At 36.4% G+C, this 20991-nt stretch overlaps 1 protein-coding gene across 2 annotated transcripts in view; it reads right to left on the bottom strand.

Annotated features, from left to right (window-relative positions):
* Window positions 1-2596: 2596 nt before the first annotated feature.
* Msh6 (DNA mismatch repair protein Msh6) overlaps window positions 2597-20991 on the bottom strand; it is a 58699-nt gene continuing 40304 nt past the window's right edge. For both annotated transcript variants that reach the window (XM_090180168.1, XM_090180169.1), the window contains 11 exons: window positions 20067-20167; window positions 19564-19790; window positions 17132-17258; window positions 15256-15351; window positions 6489-6596; window positions 5726-5813; window positions 5570-5659; window positions 5348-5502; window positions 4616-4747; window positions 3519-3586; window positions 2597-2696 (listed from right to left, as the gene is read on the bottom strand). In XM_090180168.1, the coding sequence (XP_090036294.1) occupies window positions 2636-2696; window positions 3519-3586; window positions 4616-4747; window positions 5348-5502; window positions 5570-5659; window positions 5726-5813; window positions 6489-6596; window positions 15256-15351; window positions 17132-17258; window positions 19564-19790; window positions 20067-20167 (1253 nt within the window). In that variant the 3' untranslated portion in view covers window positions 2597-2635. The remainder of the gene's footprint in view (window positions 2697-3518; window positions 3587-4615; window positions 4748-5347; window positions 5503-5569; window positions 5660-5725; window positions 5814-6488; window positions 6597-15255; window positions 15352-17131; window positions 17259-19563; window positions 19791-20066; window positions 20168-20991) is intronic.

The following is a 20991-nucleotide window of genomic DNA, read 5'->3' as shown; positions in this document are numbered from 1 at the left end:
AAATTAAACTGATTAACTTAAAATGAGTATTTTTTTTAAATATCCATGGAATAAATAACTAACTAAAATTTGTATTTGAAAATTAAGAGACACGCATGGATCTAATTAAATTTATTGAGGTGTATTGAACCCAATACTTTAAACACTGAGCTTTCAACCTGAAGGTCTTTGTCAAAGCCATTTTGACAAAGCTGCAGCTGATGTAGAATGGGAAACAGTGTTTCAGAGGAATTGGACCCGATTGTTCTAGAAAACTGTGAGAAGAGACCACTAACGGAGCTGCATAGATCAATTGAAGATTGCTGGACAATTTGCTCCGATTGCGCAGGAGAAGTAAAAACACTACTATGATCAGCGGTACCAAGGAGATGAGTTACAAGAATGTCATTTAGTCTGGAAGATAAATCATAAATCATCCAATACTGCAGCTGGTGTTAAGGAGAAGCTCTTGCCAAAATGGGAATAACCTTTAAGGTTATAAAGAAAGTTAGTCCCATGACCTACAAGTTGCTAGAACGTAAAACTGGTAAGAAAGTAGGTAGATGGCATATCAATCAGTTGAAATTCTTTGTAGAACCGACCGAAGAAGGTCCTGATGGAGACGAAGCCATGCAGTTTCCCTGAGAAGAGATGAATTAAATTAAAATCCGAAGGTTTAGCTAGGTCAGATGAAGAGACCTCAGAGCGTAAGTCTTCAGATAAGGAATTTTCAGAAACAAGTCTGATTGAGCCTGACTCTGTCGAACCAACAATACTCTCAACAGCGGAAGTCCCGCAATCGGAAGTTAGTGGGATGACAGTCCACAGTAGTGGCACAGAAGGATTCTGAATCTATAGAGAACTTGAAACCGTTGGACTTGGGGTGGACCTTAGAGTTGGTGTACCGTAAAAAACCCAAGCAAGGAAGAGATTAAGATCAAAGAAGGAATTAGAGAGAATGTGGCAGCATCTCGGTGACCTGGAATATACTGAAGGCTTAAAAACTACCATGTTTAGGTTTTTTCTGGGCCGGCTCAGGGAGCTACCCTTGCTTAAGAACTAGTGCGTAATGCCCAGTAATTGTCTACCAATCAGGAGGAGGTTCCAGCGGTAGCCAGTGCCAGTCATTACATGCTGTTCTTTGTACCTTGCGCAGAAGAACTCAGTAAATGTGAAACTATTGGTCCAGAAGACTTTCATTTTGAACTTTTTGTTATTATGTTTTATTCTTCTTATTTTTGTAATTGATGGAACTCAGTGGTGTTTTCAGGGGGGGGCTTTCCCCCTAAACTATGTGCAAGTCCGCCGCTAGGGAGTTAATGTTATAAAGTCTGCCTAATATGGCTCTATGACGGCAGTATTGGTCTAGCTGTTGTAGTGGAAGGTTAGAAAGGGACTTGGGAGCTACAATTTAAGGGAACCCCTCCAGGTTCTATTATTTAGAGAAAATTAAATGGTTAAATGTGAGTAAACAGCCTCTTTATTTATAAGCGACAATTAATGTTCATTACAGACTTTGGTAAAAATGTTCATTGTCTAATTAGAACTCGATTTTACATAACATTATTTTTACCTTTTAATTTTTTGTACGAAGGTCAGTTTTCAATTTAGTATTTAAAGCGACACTAGTAGTAACTGTCATCAGTCTCTCATTACAATCAGGTATGCCTGTTTATACTCACCAAGAGCACGCTTTAGTAGCCACATTATTTTTCGGTCAAGGAAACCGTAGCCCTACTAAGTTTCAAAATCCCTATCCTGAAAGAACACCAAGTTGTGACGCCATTACCCGAGACTTCAACATTTGAAATATTTATCCCAGATTCCACAGGCAACACCATCACAACATCGATATGGACGACACTAGTAGCCTACTTTATTGCATCCCCTCATGCAAGCGAAGACATGGGTTTAACAATTCCGAAACAACGTAAGGGTCCTTTTTCCTGCCACAACGTCTGAACAGGCAGAACTACTTGGACCTCTTTGCAGAATGAAGTAGCGCAGGCGTTGGCCAACTACAGACGTACATGGTCCCAACATGACGGTGCCACACCACACCAAGCTTGTTATATTGCATATTATCTTAGTACCAATTTCCCTCAGCGACCGATTAGAAGGAACGGTCCCATGAGATGGCCTCAAAGGTCAAAAGATTTTAACGTACACCAAACGCTCATGGCAAGCATTGTTGAGTTAATCCAGCGCTCATTAAGAGATTTGCTCCATCGCACGGAAACATGTATCGCAGCAAAAGTGGGTATTATTGAACCTTTTAACTCATAATCTTTGATTTCATGTTGATAAGCTACAAATTAGGAACAAGTAAATTTCCAACATTTTTAACATGGTTATTGCCTCCTATGAACAACTGGCTATTTTTCATTATTTTAAAACAAACTTTATTTGTACGTTTTCAAGTATGCTCTACCAGTCAAAACATACATTTTTGAAAAACAAAAAAATCTTATTAGATTCCTCTGAAATTTAGAAATTCAGCAATTACCTACTTTATACCCTAAAAATTTAACTCACGTTTTCTAAATAAAAAATTATTCTGAGCAAAACCAGACACCTGTATTGCTTAAGCATGCCTCAATTTTTACACATTAAAATAGTTTTAAACATGACTTTATTTGAATTTTTACAGTTGAAATTAGCACAGCTCACAAACTTTGCGTATGGTTTCTTTTATATCTGAAGACGTTAATAAAGACCTGAATATAAAAAAATATTAGTATAATGGTTACATCTACCACTGTACACATTTCAGTAAAATTGGAGTCACCTCTTGATAGACATACAATTGAAAAGTGTATGGTCTTAATATCTTTGAACTAGATACATTATATTGATTAATTAAAAAAATCATAGGTGAGGCTTGGCTCTTATCTAACCTAATCTTTCAAACGCTTAAATTCCATAAGACTATCAAGGCGCGCCCCCCCTAAGTTCGAAACAAATAGGATTTTAACATCAAGCTAATGACCAGCCAAATTGGCGTCATGAATCCATCGGGTTGTGAAAAACTGAATTCCCTCAATGCATGCTACAGGATGGCAAGAGGTAGTATAAGGGGGAGGGGAGGATTTGCTCTTTTTCTCCGCCAGGTAGCGTGGATTCTATTTTAGTTTCTCCCACACCAGTCCAGTGCTGAATGCATGCCCCCTTTAGGGCCAATTCAAACTTAGGGGGCCTTGATAGTCTTATGAAAATACACATTGCACCATCTATTGTAGGTTTTAGGTATAATTTCTGCTTTAATGAAATATGGGTCGTTACAATGCAATATCAAAACCATACAGTTGGAAACCACACTCAACAGTTTGTTGAGTGTTACTGAAGGCAGCTCCGTAGTGAAGTGTGGTTAATGTACAATTAGGCAGTAGAGAATTGATAAAGGAGTTGAGCTAAATGTGCTAGGCAACCACCTTATATCTCATTGCTTTACTTTTGTACATTAGATTACTTCAAGTAAAACAGATGATACTCTAACATGTAAGGTAAGTACGTAAGTGTTAAAAGAAAATGAAACCTACCGAAAATACTTAATTCTGTTCAAACTATGTTCAAATTCTTGAGCTTTTTTACGACCTATTTTTATTACCTATAAAAATAAAAATACTTATAAACATTTCAAAATACAATATGTAAAATAGCTGGAACTAGAGGTCTGCGTCAATCTGATATGGGTCGGCGGCGGCGTTTCATCCTAAATTTACCAGCGGCAGCAGTGTACGCCGGCGTTTGTATAAATATTAGAGCTATTTTTTGTAGCAACAGTTTAAAAAACACGCGACCAGAAGGGCAAGGGCAAATACCAACTCGTACTAGTCCTTCCATGGACTAATTAATGTACTTCACACAGGGACGCCCTGTTTCCGAATATTTGCTTTGTTCGATTATTAAATGTGCACTCTGGCGGCGGAGTTAGGAACTAACGGAAAACTAGGGTCAACCGGGGAAGGAAAAAAAGGGGGGGGACATATTGATTTCTTAACAATGAAGCAAAAAAAATATCACCACCAGCTAAAGAATTAAATGTATCTCCTTCACTCACCTTAAGTTAGGCTTAGAAAAAATACTGTTTAAAATTAAACCAAATAATGCCTTATAAAAAAATTACAATGCTAGCTCTCTTCATTTCCAGACGTAATATTTTTAAGTAAAATAATAATAACAATCAGATAATCTAATTCCCAATACACCACCACAGGCCCAAGTCATCTAGTGACCTTTTAATGCCATTATTCCCGATGGCCAGGTTATATTGCCCTTCATGCTAGGCGAGCCAACTGCTATTAACTATCATTAACCTCAACAAATTTTCCAAATGGGAAACCGAAGAACAGAACCCGTTGGAAGAGAATTTGCAGACTCACAGAAAAAATTGTTCCTTGAGACGAAAGTGCTAGCCACTTCCACACCCCAAGATCATCCTACATTTTCAGAGTACGACAAAATTGGATGAATATGAAATTGACTGAACAATAAGAAATAAACCACCACAACTATTACAGATTTCCTAATAATCCTACTAATTTGACTATAGCGAAGAAAGGTCATAGAGAAAAAAAGGCAAAGCTATATGTGTCATACTTATGGTTATTATGATAAAAGGAAATTGTGAACACACCTCATCAGGAATACCAGCTAATTTTGCAGCATTGAAGCCGTAGCTTTTAGGACATGATCCATCAACAAACTTGTACAAAAATGTAATAGTTTCTTGGTCTATATCTGTATCATCATTTTCTACCATACATGACTGTAAAAAATATTTATATGAGTTGTTAATTTTCGACCCTGAAACCAAATAACAAGGATGTAACATCAAATTCAGGGTTGAGACTGAAGAGGATGGATAATGATTCTTAAAAATACTTAAAATAGCGCTTTTTAGTAGTTCTGAAAGGACTTATCCTGGCATTTTGTGCCGAATGAATGAAAATCTTATTGCACAAAATCAAAGAATTGCGTTCTTTAAAGTGAATTTAGATATCATCTTACTAAATTAAGATACATTATGACCACTAAATATGATTAAAATTCAAATTTACATTGCAAAAAAAAACCATGGGTATGAAATAAAATAATTTAATAATTTAAAATGTCATTGTCTATAATCTTTGAAGTTTAAAATATGCTAGAAGGGCTTTCACGCAGAACTCTTAAGTGCGCATTTATTTAACAACCACAATTAATTTTTTTAGTTTCTTTTTTAGACTTTTTAAATATTTAGAAACCAAATTGGATACTAGGAACTAAATCTTACTTTAACTCAAATTATTAGAAGAGGCAAATAATTGTTCGTTTGTGCTATATACTTGACAACATAAAAACGTTTTGGAAATATTAAATACATTACCATGTGACCAAGTTGTATTTTTGTATTGTGAGCAAATTCTTCAACAAGACTGTGATAATGCGTTGAAAACAAAGTTCTACACCCAATTTTATCAGAGAGCTCATTTACAACTGAATATGCAATAGCACTACCATCAAAAGTAGAGGTACCTCTTCCTAAAATCAAAGGAAGTATAAATTATAAGAAATGTATCTTAATTTAAACCAAGGGAAAGTTTTATACCTAATTCGTCCATAAGCACTAATGAGTTTTTAGTTGCATGTTGGAGGATACTAACAGTTTCACTTAGTTCCACAAAAAAAGTACTTTCACCTTAGACAAATTAACATGAAAGAAATCAGAAAGGAGCATTATGAAATATTAAATATTTGTTTATACCTTCCATTATTTGGTCATTGGCTCCAAGCCTTGTAAATATTCTGTCTACTCTGCTAAAACGACATACTTCTGCTGGTACAAAAGAACCCTAGTAAAAAAATAAACATGTTATTTTTGGTCCCAGTAGTAAATTTTCAACTCATGTAATTTTATTTCGTCATTGAAGGATTGGACCCTCCCATGACTTTCTAGTTACACTTTAGGAGCTTCACACATTAAAATATTAAGGGTACTCACATTTATCACTTATGTTTTGATTAAGATATACAAGTTCATAATTTTTAATTTTTAAATAAATTTAATATTTTAATATTAAATTAATTAGACTAAGGAACAATGTTAACCATCTAGTTTAATTATTAAATTCTCAATGAAAGAGATGATTATTACTGTTATCATAAGTGACATGATTGCTAGGTATGACATAAAAACTCAGTTTACAAAAGGAAGCCGAAGAGCAAATGTGTAATCAAAACTTTGAGAGCAACAAACTTCTCTAAATATGAGCCAAAATGGGCTGTCATACTATTAAAAAAAAAGTAATTGTTTATTGTAGTAAAATTTATGTTCTCACTTTTTTGTATCTGAAACTTAAAATTTTAATAAGCGTAGGTTGCTCTATTAAATAGGTTTCTGGTGGAGATTTCTTTGGCTTATTTGCATAGCATTTACAAATACTAATAACTCAAAACCTAAGCCACATTTATAAAGCACTATCACTTAACAAATGTGTACTATACTACTGTGTAAAATATTGCCATACCATTTGAGCCATGATTACCAAAAGTCCAGCTTCTCTCATTAAAGTTGATTTTCCACCCATATTTGGTCCAGTGACAAGAACCAGTTTACTATTAACGGACGAATGACTCTGAAAGTTGCGAAAGTAATAAGCTTTCAATTTATAACTTACAAGACCATGCAAGGTAAAATGTACACAAAAATTACACTAAGAAATTATATAAACAGTGGTGTAGTTGGGCCAGGGCTTTTATCAAAGGCAGGGCTCCTCCCCGCTTTAGATTTTTTGTTTAACCAGGGCGCGCCCAGCCTCTTTATTCCAACTTGCCAGGGAGTGCCCTGCTTTTTTTTTCCAACTTGCTTGGGCGCTGTGACTTGCATACTAGTTCGTATAAAATGTATGTTTATTAACAATATTGGTTTTTAGTACCTTTTATCCATTTACAAATTAATCTTCACTGTTAAGTTGTAGGTGGAGAAAGAACATCAATAAATAACTAACATAACTTGTTTTAATCAAAATGTAAAAGGAATAATATTATTCAACAAATTACAATAGATTACAACTGCACCCACGCCATTCTGAGTTAGAAGTGGGGGAGAGAGATTAGCTGTTAACTGATTAATGACGTCATCATTATTACATCATCATAGACGCCGCCTTGTGGTAAGAATGTAAAACGGGGTAGTCAACAAGGTACACTGTATGGCAAAGTCTTAGAGAAATTTAGGTTTGATATTTCACACTCCCCCTACTTTGGTATCCAGTAAAAACAAATAGTACAATAAATTAGTTGGCTATCTTTAGCATATTTACACAATTATCGAAGTCTTGTTTGTTTAGTAATTTTGTACAAATGTCGGCTATGTTCTTTTTAGATTCTACAAATCTTAGCAAAAACTGATCATTACTTAAAACCTCGCGTACGAAGTGATACCATATGTCAATGTGTTTTGACCTCTGGTTTTCTACACAGTTCTTTGCGTAATATATTGCTGATTGGCTATCGCTAAAAATAACTGGTTGTCCCATATTGATACCAAAAGTTCTAAGTCCTTTACAATTGGTTCCAACCACAAAAGTTCTTTTGTTGCTTCCGATACTGCAATGTATTCCGCTTCCATGGTGGAAAGTTAAACGGATTTTTGTTTGATTGAACGCCACGCTACCAGTGAACTGCCTACACGGACCACATATCCGCTAGTTGATTTTCGGGTGTCGCGGTCAGCGCCCCAATCGCTGTCACTATGGATTGACAACCCAGGGTTCTTCGCAGGGATGTAGTTAAGTCCTTTCCTGGAGGTGGTTAAAACATACATTGCCAACTGTCGCAGTCTATTCCAATGATTCGGTCCAGGGTTGCTGTTATATTGCGATAGGGCTATAACTGAAAACAGAATGTCCGGCCTGGTTCGTTGTGCGATGAATAGTAAACTGCCAACTAGAGATCTGTATGGACATTCTTTCATCCTTTCTTTGTCAGCTTCATCAGTTGGGGAGTCCTGTTTCGTCAATACAATTCCAGCAGGTATAGGTAGAGTTATGGGTTCTTCCACTCTAATGCTGTAACGTTTCTCAAGTTGCCGTATATAAGACTCCTGGTGCATTTTTAGTGATCCATCTTCCCTGAAATCAAATTCTATACCCAATAGCTTGCTAATTGGTCCCAGGTTTTTGATGATGAAACATTGTGCTATGGTGATATATACATCTTCTAACCCTCCAGTATCTCGAGCCAATAGCACCAAGTCATCAACGTATACCAACACAATTGCCTTCATCGGTAGATAGTATACGCAATTAGTCCCTTTTAGTTTGGAAAACCCAAGTGCTTTGAACCTCTTGTCAAGCTCTTCATACCACATCCTCCCGCTCTGAGGTAAACCATACAGTGCTTTTAATAGACGTAAACAATAGGTGGAGGTACTTGCAGTTTCAAATCCAGGGATTTGCTTAATGTAGACATCATTATCCAGGTTACCATAAAGGTAGGCGTTTTTCACATCCAAGTGCCAATGTACCCAGCCAAGGCATATCACAAACAGTGCGAGGAAGAATCGGATGAGGCTAAAATTAACTACTGGAGCAAAGGTGTCATCGTAGTCCAAGCCTTCTACTTGGTCTAACCCTGCGCTACCAATCGGGCTTTAAATCGTGAGACACGTCCGGAACTGTCTTTCTTTAACGTATACATCCACTTACATCCGACTATCTTCTTAGTTACTGGTTTCTCGACTAGTTCAGTGGCATTTCGTTCTGCCAGGATATCCCCTTCATCCTGCATGGCTTGTTGCCAGTAGTCAGACTGTGGAGATTCCATCGCTTCCCTATGTGTTCTAGGCACTGTCAACTCGCAACAGTAAGCTTGGAATATTTCATCAGAGTTATCCTCGGTGAGGTACATCGCTATAGTGGGGGCTGATGCTTTAGAAAAGTTAAACAGTGATAAATCGTGCTTTAACTCATTGGCTGCCAGATATCTTTTCACTTCTGGTAATGATCGAAGTTTACTTAACTCTGGGTTATAGTAGTAGATATCGGCTTTGCCTTTGGTGGCTCCCTTCTTTCGTATTCTAACCTCGTGGCTCCATCCCGGTGGTAATCCTGGTAATGTGCCTTGAGGTTCCAAATCTCCTACTTGTTGTTGTGGACACCGAGCTTTAACGGGTCTGGACAGTGGTATCTTTAAGATACTTCATGAACCTGACCCGACAGCTCCAGTGGATCCTGTAAAGGAGGGTGGTTCAGTCGAACCCTCTGCCTTGAAGATCTCAAGGATGGAAGATGAGGCTCTGGCTGGCGGGGACTCCGGAGAGGACATTCCAATGGAAGATACTTTCGTGGAGGAGCTAAAGGCCTTTGACTTGTCGGACACCGACGAGATTAAAGAGGTTGCACCACTGGAGGGTGCAACAGGGGGGGCATGCTAGGGATGTAAGTCAGACCGGTGGGTGTGTTGGGGTTTCCACAACCACCACTGTGTCTGAATAGACATCTAAGGCCAGCAATGGAGCTCACCTTAACCAAGATGAGTGTAAAGGTGCTGCATATTAATTTGCACCACTGCAAGGCAGCCACTGCAGTTCTCTGTAGGAGGTTTGCAAAGGAGAGCTTCGACGTCGCTCTCATACAGGAGCCATGGACTGCCAATGGAAAGATACTTGGTCTCCAAAATGCAGGTAATATATTTTATGATTATAACTCTGCTATACCCAGGGCTTGTGCACTGACAAGCAAGGGCATTCATGCCCTTCTGCTCTCAATGCACACCTCCAGGGATATTACCACGGTAAAGCTCATCACGGATGGTGGGGAGGTTACTATGGCATCGGCATACCTACCATACGACGATGCTCCCCCCCCCTCTCACAGGGGGTGACCAGATTGGTCAACTACTGTGAGAGTTCGGGGAGGAGGCTGGTCATCGGTTGCGATGCTAATGCGCACCATGAAATCTGGGGCAGCTCAGACTGCAACCAGCGTGGTAACGACTTAATGGAATATCTGGTTAGTACCAGACTTCACATTTTGAATAAGAACAATGTACCAACTTTTGTTACTTCTAACAGAAGTGAGGTCATTGATCTCACACTGTGTACAGTAAATGTCGCAGATAAAATCAAGAACTGGCATGTGTCTAACGAACCGTCTTTGTCGGATCACAGACACATTTGCTTTAATATTCTGGTCAAACCTGTATGGGCTTGTACCGCTATTCGTAACCCTAGGGGCACAGATTGGTCCGGTTACAGGGAAGACCTAAGCTTCTTCCTTAAGGGTGATAAGCCAAGGCTGTCATCGGTGTTGGATTTTGATTTGGCTGTTGAACGCGTTCAACAGTCCATTATCGACTCCTATCACCGCAACTGTCCAGCAAAGCCTGCCAACCGGCCAAGGCTAGTGCCTTGGTGGAACAACGAGATTGGCAGACTGCGCAAAGAAACTCGTAGGCTCTTTAATAGGGCAAAGAAGGGGGGTGATTGGGATGCCTATAAACGCACCCTCACCACCTACCACAAGTCTATCCGCGATGCCAAGAAAGCTTCATGGAGAGACTTCTGTGAGAACATAGCGGATGTTCCCAGTACGGCCAAATTAATGAAAATTTTGGCACACGATAATACTAAGCATCTTGACACCATTAAGTTGAAAGATGGTAGTTTTTCCACGTCCAGTAAGGACACTCTAACACATATGTTAGATGTACACTTTCCAGACTCTAAGCTCACCAGCAATGGTAACACTGACACTCGCCCTTTCAGGATCAATCGAACCAAAAGGGAAGATTGGGCAGTGGCGAAAAAGGTCGTCACGCATTCTAGACTTATATGGGCTATAAAGTCATAAAACCCTATAAGTCCCCGGGACCAGATGGGATTTTTCCTATCCTTTTACAGGAGGGCAGTGATATTCTATGCCCTCTGCTGCTGAGAATCTACAGGTCTTGTATTGCTCTAGGGCATTTACCTAGCACCTGGAAGCTGTCTCAAGCAATCTTTATACCCAAGCCTGGTAGATCTGATTACCTGGAAGCTAAGGCATTTAGGCCAATTAGTCTTACCTCTTTTCTCCTAAAAATTCTGGAGAAAATCGTAGACAACTATATTAAAGAGGAGGTTCTTTGCAACTCTCCTCTGTCGGCTGCTCAGCATGCCTATCAGAAAGGCAGGACTACTGAGACCGCCCTGCCTGGAAAAAGCAATTGAGCACAAGGAAATTGCGTTAGCAGTTTTTCTTGATATTGAGGGAGCCTTTGATAAGGTCTCCAGCGCAGTTATACTTAAGGCTGCGAAAAAGTTTGGTATCAATGACACATTGTGCCTTTGGGTCAAATCTATGTTAACTGACCGGAAAGTGACATCCTCCTTGCTGGGGGACTCCCTTATGGTGGTTGCCCACAGAGGGGGTTCTCTCTCCCCTTCTTTGGTGCCTGGTGGTGGATGAACTTGTTCGGAGGTTGAACAGGGGAGGATGCCGCTGTTTCCGTTATCCTGATGATATTGCTATCATCATTACTGGGAAATTCCCGGTAACAGTGTAGGACGTAATGAGTAGGGCTCTAGCATCAGTTGAGAGCTGGGTGCAGGGAGGTCAACCTCATGGTTAATCCTAATAAAACTGTCTTGGTTCCTTTACTCGTAAAAGGATAAAAGGCATGTTCAAGGGTATTTCCTTATTTGGAAAGAACCTAGTGGAGAGCACCAAGGTGAAGTACCTTGGGGTCATCCTGGATAGGAAACTAATATGGAAGCCACACCTTGACTTTATAGTCAAGAAGGGCCAAATGTTATTTTTGAGAACTAGAAGTACAGTTAGCAAGACCTGGGGCCTAAGCCCCAGAGCTGTGTACTGGCTGTACACCATGATCATCAGACCTATCCTGTCTTATGCAGCTGTGGTCTGGTGGCCAAGAGTTACTTTAAGGACTGTGCAGTTTGATCTGCGCACTCTACAAAGGCTGGCTTGTGTCGGCATTACAGGAGCCATGAGAACAGCCCCAAGCGCTTCTCTGGAAATTCTCCTGAATATGCATCCTCTCCACCTTTTTATAGAGGAAGCTGCCTTTTTAGGTGCCTATATAGGCATAACCAAAATGGCTGGTGAAAGGCTAATAATTGGGAGCATAGCCACACCAAGCTCTATCGGGATATTTCCCATCAGATGCCGATTCTGACAATGGGTCCTTTTGAGGTCAGCTTCCCTAGCCGTGCGGAGTGGAGTAACTTGACTCTCGGTACCAGAGGAGAGATCGTCATGCACTATGGCATTGGTGCGGGGATGTATTGCCTTACTAATAATTTTGGCTTTTATGAAAGCCTAGGGATACACACTAGCGTATTCCAGGCCGAAATTTTTGCCATTTGCTCCTGTGTTGCTTACTGTTTACATCAGGGGTATCATGGGAAGGTTATCCAGATTTATTCAGATAGCCAGGCCGCTCTTAGAGCTCTCCGCCAGTATAGTATTCTTTCTAAACTGGTTCTTAGCTGCTTAGATTTCCTCTGTGCTCTTGGGTTGCACAATAAAGTTCAACTTTGTTGGGTACCTGGACATAAGTTGCATCTTGGGAACGAAAGGGCCGACGCCTTGGACAAGGAAGGTGCGAGGGCTGGGTTCATGGAGCCAGAACCTGCTCTCCCCATCTCCCGGGGACTTGTACGCGGCTTGATCTCCAAGATCGTCAACTCAGACAATGGTCTGAGATTGAGGGTCAAAGGCAGGCCAAAGAGTTTACTCTTGGCCCTTCTAGGGAGAGAGCCAGATAATTACTCTCGCTCTCTAGGGCTAGTATCAGGATTGTTATTGGCCTACTTACAGGCCACTGCCATCTAAACAGACGTCTCTAATATCACGGCCAGGCAGATTTTAAGCTTTGTGTCAGCAATAGGACTTATTTAAGTCACCCAGTTTGGGGATGCACAATGGACCTTAGGTCGAGGTATTTGGCTTGCCACCCCAATCAATAATAGTCTAGTCTATGATTTACGTTTAATGATTTTTAGAAAATAGAAATTTTTATTTCAAAAATTATACGTAGAATTTGGTGACATAGGAATGCTGAGTATTACTATTAGCCTATCCACTCAACCTCGAAAAAGGGTATGCGAATTTATTATGAATTTTGCTGGTAGAAAACCAAGACAATAAAATAAAATAAGCCTAAGAATAAACCTGAAAATTAATGAAAATTAAATAGCAACTTCATCAGATTACCAAATAATCATTTTCTCGACACCTGTGACCTTCGTGAATTCACATGGTTTTATATAATTTCTTATTTAATCTGGTCACCGATAGAAGGTGCTTTCCACAGTTTTTAGCTCACGACTGCTACACCAGCTCCGTGTAAAATGGGGGGGTCTTTTTATTTTATATGTCTATGAAAGGAAACTACCATAACAATTTCAAATCATTACCTAGGTACGGCCAACTCCAATCACGATAAACATCGAAGTTGGACGTACATTTATAGCGACCGGTATAGCCAAATTCGAACATGCGCGAAATCGAAGTTGGCCGTACCTAGGTAGCGCCCCAGTCCTATTTTTTTTGGACTACACCACTGTATATAAATCTACTAAAATTCACAGAGTAGCATCTATGTAGTTTTACCCCTATTATACATTGATTTTCAAAATGACTAAAAATTATTTAACAAAAATTCTATTATAATTAATCTAATTTTAATCCGCAATTATAATCAACACTAGAAAAACATCAACGGGTCATTCCAGGACAGATTTTCCCACTTGTTCACCCGACCATCGCCAAATTTCGGGTTATTTGGGGTTATTTTGGCCGTAGAAGTCGATTCTGAAATTTTCAGGAAGATTGATTGAGCGGTTGCTGAGATAAAGTGTAGTAACATTTTTGAAAATGACATTGAACCCTACCATTAACCATTTTTTATCTCAGCTTCTACTTAACCTAAAAATATGAGAGAAGGCTCATTTTAAAGGAATTGAAGAGCGCAATGTAAATAAGCACTTAGATTTATGCTATATATAAGATAAAATACAATAAATCAATTTTTAAATAGTTGACCTTTGACCCTGAAAATAGCTCATTTTTAATTCTCAAAAAAAAATTTCCGCATTCCCTATACGCGCTTTAGTTGCAGTAAAAAAACTGCGAGGGTAATATTTTTTGTTTTCGAGAAAAAAAATTATTTTGTATACCCCTCCTTAAAAAATATATAGAAATTTAAGATTAGAATACCACACACGACCTTATGGTTTTTGGTCTAACATTTCTCGGCCAAATTAGATCGGGTCAAAGTTGATTAGACTTAAAATTAAACGTAGAACACATTTCTAATTGGAACCATTTTTCTAATCCTAATGGTTCTCGAGATAAAATTTGAATGACCTTGAAGACCCGGTTCAAGGTCATGGAAATTTTCGTTGTAATTGTCCCTCTGCACCCTCTATGTAACCTGCAAATTTAAAATTCTTACTTAAAACACATGTTGAGTAATTGGCTCTGTATCGTTTTTTAGTTAACACCCTGTATATATTTTTTTAAATTTCTATATATTTTTTTCAAGGAGGGGTATACAAAATAATTTTTTTCTCGAAAAAAAAATATTACCCTCGCAGTTTTTTGACTGCAACTAAAGCGCGTTTAGGGAATGCGGAAAAAAATTTAATTTTTAAAATTAAAAATGAGCTATTTTCAGGGTCAAAGGTCAAATATTTAAAACTTGATTTATTGTATTTTATCTTATATATAGCATGAACCTAAGTGCTTATTTACATTGCACTCTTCAATTCCTTTAAAATGAGCCCTCTTTCGAATTTTTGGGTTAAGTAGAAGCTGAGATAAAAAATGGTTAATGGTAGGGTTCAATGTCATTTTCAAAATTGTGACTACACTGTATCTCAACAACCGCTCAATCAATCTTCCTGAAAATTTCAAAATCGACTTCTACGGCCAAAATAACCCTAAATACAAGTTTTCACGAAATTTGGCGATGGTCGGGTGAACAAGTGGGAAAATCTGTCCTGGAATGACCCCAATGCCAGTGGCCAAAAAAGTAATGGACTTCTTTGTCTACGCTTAATACAATTTACATTATGTTTAAAATTAAAGGGAGTATAAACTGCAAAGCAATCTTTATGGAAGACCACTTCAATTTTTCAAATTTCCATGTACAATGGCGCCAAACATTTTTAAAGCCAAAGGCAAGAGCGGCAGACATTGTTGTTCCACACCAAATACCTGAGGTTATATTCCCTTTAATAGCATGATCAAAACAACAGATTTTGATTAAATAAAATAATCTTACATTTTTTCCAATAATTATATCATTGGCCACTAGATCCTCATCTTGGAAAAGTTTTAATAATGCTGGATGACATCCATTGCGGATCTCTAAAAATGGCTGGTAAATTTTTTTTTTCAATCATTACAAAATACTTCCGTGATATGATTTTAATATGAATTTTAGAGTAATAGTTAATTTACAGTAAAATTAGAAACCCTAATAATAAAGTAAAAAGGTGACAATCACTCAATTTGAGCGTTTTCAAAATGGTTTTGTAGTTATCACCTTTCTCCTGTGGATAATACTTTCACTGTCCTACATAATTAAACTTATTAACACCATATTTATTAATACTAAATTTATAGTTAACTTTAATGTGTAGCAATCTACCTGCTACTGCCCCTCCCACCACCAGCTGGGTTACCTCAGTGTTGTAGTGGCACCATCTAGGTAAGGTTAATCGCAGAGTAAAATTGAAGGGTACACATTAGAGAGGGAATTAAGTTAAAATGTAGAAATAAAGCCATCTGGTGAGTATCAATTAAAGAAAGTGTTAGTTTTGGAGAAGGCTATCAGGATTTGTAAATTTTAATCAGGCATCTAAATACTTTCATTGTAGTTTTTCAATCAATGGAAACCTGGTTCTTGTCACTGCACTAAATATGGGTGAAAAATTCACGAAAGGATTTTGTACATAGTCTTTCCCACAATATTCTTTTTTTAAATAATTGCAAATTATTCAGAGGGATATCCCCATTGGCAAAGTTGATTTTAATGTGGTCCCAAACAACTGTTGGAATATAGCACATTTCAATCGCATCAGTCAAGAAAACTTAAGGATGATAAAATTAACGAATATGTAGATTAGTCCATTATGAAATGGGATAAAAAAGCTAAACCCTAAACAAATTTGAAGAAATATAAAACTTACAAATAGCTCGTACCGATAGGGCTTAATTCGAACGAACAAAATGACATGAAACTCGGACCAAATAGATCTTGGAGTGAAAAACTAAATTAAATTAAATAAATAGCCAGAATTTCCTACGGTAGACCGGTTTCGTCCTATTTGGGACTCGTCAGTACCGTGCGGGAAGGCTGACTTGCGACTATTACACCGAAAAGAGAAACTAAGCCTAAACATTAAAAATTTCAAAACGAGTTGCGTAGCTTTCCGTTGCTAATACCTTATTAATTAAAATGCATTAGATTCACCCTTACCAAAAAATAAGTTGGTTTTTGGTTGATATTAAGTTGGTTTACACATTTTAGTTGATATTAAGTTGGTTTCAAGTAGGCTCAAGTTGCCAGCTGCATATTTCAAGAAACTAGTTAGAGTAATAAGTTGGTTTTAAGGTGGTTTTAAGTTGGTTAGAAAATACTTATTATTTTAAGTCAATAATTAGTTGGTTTTTAGTAGTCAGAAAATTACATGTTATTTTTAAGTTGGTTTCAAGTTGGCTTTAAGTTGCCTCCATTGATCAAAATCAGAGTTGGTTTTAAGTTGCTTCCATTAAGCAAAATCAGAGTTGGTTTTAAGTCTACTTCTAGTTGGTATTAAGTGGTTTTTAAGTAGGTTTTAAGTTATTATTTAGTTGGAATTTGTCTCAAATACCAACTTAAAACCAGGTTTAAGTAGTTCTTAGACAACTTATGTTTTGGTAAGGGTCATAATATCCGTCTCAATCTTTTATGACTTTTAAGTTATGTCAGCATTTTTACCATTATAATTTACTAACGAACCAATTTAACTTAACTGTTTAATCCCACTTATAAAAAGTGTTACAAATGTTATCTAGTTTAATTGTCTTCTACATGGTAATAAATTGAAAATGGGGGCAGCTTTTAAACTTCTGATATCAAATCATTCAAAAACATGCATAGCAACAAACATTACCTCATTTATAGATTGAACCACTTCAGGTCTGCACATATCAGTTCCTGTGTTTAAACTGTACAATGTGAAACTGAGCATGACATCTAAAATTGAAATGCATTCAATGGCTGCTTCCCAATTTTCAATACTAAAAAACAAAATTTACCTTGTTATTAATCTTACTACTTGATCAGAAGTGTCAATTAGAATATCACTTAGCAATGGAATTTGGTTTGCATTTTCACCAAAATATCAGCTGGGTAACTAAATTAAATTCTTGAAATTATAAATATTTCCAATAACCGTTTTCTTTCCCTTACCAAAAAGTAAGTTTAATTTTAGTTTGTATACACATTTTAGTTGATATTAACTTGGTTTTAAGTAGGCTCAAGTTGTCAGCATATTTCAATAAAATAGTTAAAGGGGTAATAAGTGTTTATTAAGTTGGCAGGAAAATCCTGAGCCCGTTCCGAACTTTACGTGATCACGAGGTTTGTTTAGAATAAATGGCAGCTACGAAAGAAAGTCGAAATATTGTTGTGCTGAATTCAATTTTTTTAATATTGCTTCAAAAACGAAAATTGCAAATTTTTAAAAAAAATAATTAATTAAATTAAAAAATGCAAGAAATCCACGAAGGTCATAAAAAGGCTTGCATTATTATTGGTAAAATAAGTTGTATTTCAGTTTGTATTTAGTTTGTATACACATTATTAGTTGATATTAACTTGGTATTAAGTAGGTTCAAGTTGTTAGCATACTTCAAGTTACTATTGAAGTTGTAATAAGTTGTTATTCAGTTGGTAGGAAAATACTTCTTTTGCTAAGTTTGTAATTAGTTGGTTTTTAGTAGTCAGGAAGTTACACATTTTTTTAAAGTTGCTTTGAAGTAGTTAAATGTAAATGTAGATTCTGGTTTAGTTGGAAATAAGTTGATTAATAAAGACGATTTAAGTTATTTTTTAGTAAGCATTTGTCCCAAATACAAACTGAAAACCAAGTTGAAATACAAGTTGTCCTAAGTGGTTTTTAGCCAACTTATTTTTTGGTAATGGATGGAAGGTAAAACGTCACAAGGGTTTGCTTCTATCACGTTCAAAGACTTCAGTTTTAGGGATACCATGCTGATTTGATTATTTTATGAGTTTACTCTTTGAGCATGAGGGAGATTGCCCTTACCAAAAAATAAGTTGGATTTCAGTTTGTATTTAGTTTGTATACACATTATTAGTTGATATTGAGTTGGTATTAAGTAGGCTCAAGTTGTCAGCATATTTCAAGTTACTATTAAAGGGGTAATAAGTTGTTATTCAGTTGGTAGGAAAATACTGCTTTTGCTAAGTTTATAGTTAGTTGGTTTTTAGTAGTCAGGAAATTACATAATATTTTTAAGTTGGTTTTTAGATGTTTCCCTAGTAGGATTTAAGTTATTTTTAAGTAGTTAAATGTAAATGTTGATTCTGGTTTAGTTGGAAATAAGTTGATTAATAAAGAGGATTTAAGTTATTTTTAAGTAGGCATTTGTCCCAAATACAAACTGAAAACCAAGTTGATATACAAGTTGTCCTAAGTGGTTTTTAGCCAACTTATTTCTTGGTAAGGGTGGGAGCAATGCTAAAAATCATCTCAACATTCGCCTTACCAAAAAATAAGTTGGATTTTAGTTTGGTATTCACATTTTAGTTGACATTAAGTTGGTTTTAAGTAGGCTCAAGTGGTCAGCATATTTTAAGAAACTAGTTTAAGAGGTAATAAGTTTTTATTAAGTTGGCTGGAAAATACTTCTTTTTTTTAAGTTGGGAATTAGTTGGTTTTTAGTGGTCAGAAAATATTATTTTTAAGTTGGTTTCAAGTCCATTAAGCGAAATTGAGTTGGTTTTAAGTCTGGACTAGTTGGTATTAAGTGGTTTTTAAGAAGGTTTTTAGTTAGTATTTAGTTGGCATTTGTTCCAAATACCAACTTAAAACCAAGTTTAAGCAATTCTTAGACAACTTATTTTTTGGTAAGGGTCTCCCTAAGTATAAATATATACATTCTTGATGGAACTATAAGCAACTATGTAATAGAGAAGGGCATTTACATCCAAAAACTACTTAAGGAGCACCAATTACCATCTACTAGATAGTATCTCTTACCAAAAAATAAATCATCAAGGAACTACTTAAACTGGGTTTTAAGTTTGTATTTGGGACAAAATTAAAATATTTCCACTATGCTAGGAAGCAATAATTTATGGGGTCTTTTTAAGAGAAAGCATAAAAGGAGTTTGGAGCCACCACTTGCTTTAAATGTATGAAAGAAATTGGAACAAGACTAAAAACCTGAAATTTGAGACACTAGACACATTTTAACCTAAAGGTTTTGCATAAAAGAATATTGTTTAAAACCATTTTACATCACTGCTGAAATTTGGCTTAAAATTGTAATCAATGAACTGAAAGTAGAAACTAACTGGTCATCAAACTTCTTAAAAATTGATCTCATTATATCCTTTAAGGCAGCTTCACGATTATCTTCCGCTGCCATTAAGTTTTTTAGATGGTCTTTAATAGTAGCAGTCCAGTATCTATTAAATCCTTTGCGCTGTCCTATTTTATCATGTTCGTTAGAGGCCTTCTTTGAAGCCTTATCAGGAACTTCAAGTTGATAGCGGTTCTTTCCTGTTCCAAAATAGACAACCTACAACAACAAAATTTAATATTTTTCAATTTATTTTGTTTAGATAGTTTTACACACAAAAATGCCATGCCAGTCAAGAGATAGATACAGGACATCAATTTACGTAACCAGACAGGCTAAAAATAATTATAATCCATTATTTACGAATATTAGCTGCCATGGTTACAAATAAATCTTAGAGCACAATAGTGGATTATAGTTATATTTATAACGTGGCCCATCTACAGTTGACTTAAGCTTACAATCAGTACCAGTTTATCAGTTAAAAAAAATTACCTGACATCCAAAATGTCTTTTTTGTGTCACCAAATATTCATCTAGCTCTCTGGTAATTCTTCTAATATCAGTGACGGCTTGGTCATAATCTTCATCAACACCTATAAAAAAATGCAAAACTCTTTGGTAGACGTAAGACCATAATTGTCACACTTGGTACACTAAGCTACAACCTATAGTAGTTTTACACCCATAATAGTAAATATCTAAAACTATTTTTTCAAAATTTAATTTTTGACCAAAAAATAAGTTGTCTAGGAACTTGGTCTTAAGTTTGTATTGGAGACAAATACTAACTAAATATTAACTAAGGCCATACTTAAAAACAACTTTACACCAACTAGACTGTTAAAAACCAACTAATTACAAGCTTAAAAAAGTATTTACTTGCCAACTTAATAACAAATTATTTAACTATTTTAAGTACAGTCTTAGTTAATATTTAGTTTGTATTTGTCTCAAATCCAAACTTAAAACCAAGTTTGTAGACAACTTATTTTTTTGGTAAGGGTTATCACCCATGGCTACAAATATTTGAGAACTCCAAATACCAACTTCAAACCAGGTTTAAGTAGTTTTTAGACAACTTATTTTTTGGTAAGGGTTTGTAAAACTTATGCTGTGATAACTGCCATATATTTTATCCGATAAATCTGAAAATTTCTTCATGACATTATCTGGATGATATAAACAGCCTTTTACATTTTGATATAAATACAACGCCATTTAATAAAATGGCGGATGTAAATTGAAATAATATTTTGTACATTTGAATAATATTGGGTAAATTCCAGTAATATTGTGCAATTCATATAATTTTGTTCGTAGCAAAAATTTAAAAGCTGATTAACAATATAAAAATATTAATTTTAACCCAATAATAAATAAACTTTCCAATATTATTCTAATTCACCCAATGGTAAAT

This window comes from Leiobunum rupestre, chromosome 6, assembly GCF_980474605.1.
Source record: "Leiobunum rupestre chromosome 6, qqLeiRupe1.1.hap1, whole genome shotgun sequence".
NCBI classification, from domain to species: domain Eukaryota; kingdom Metazoa; phylum Arthropoda; class Arachnida; order Opiliones; family Sclerosomatidae; genus Leiobunum; species Leiobunum rupestre.
Note: the sequence above shows the minus strand (reverse complement) of the source record. Positions and strands in the feature narration are given on the sequence as shown.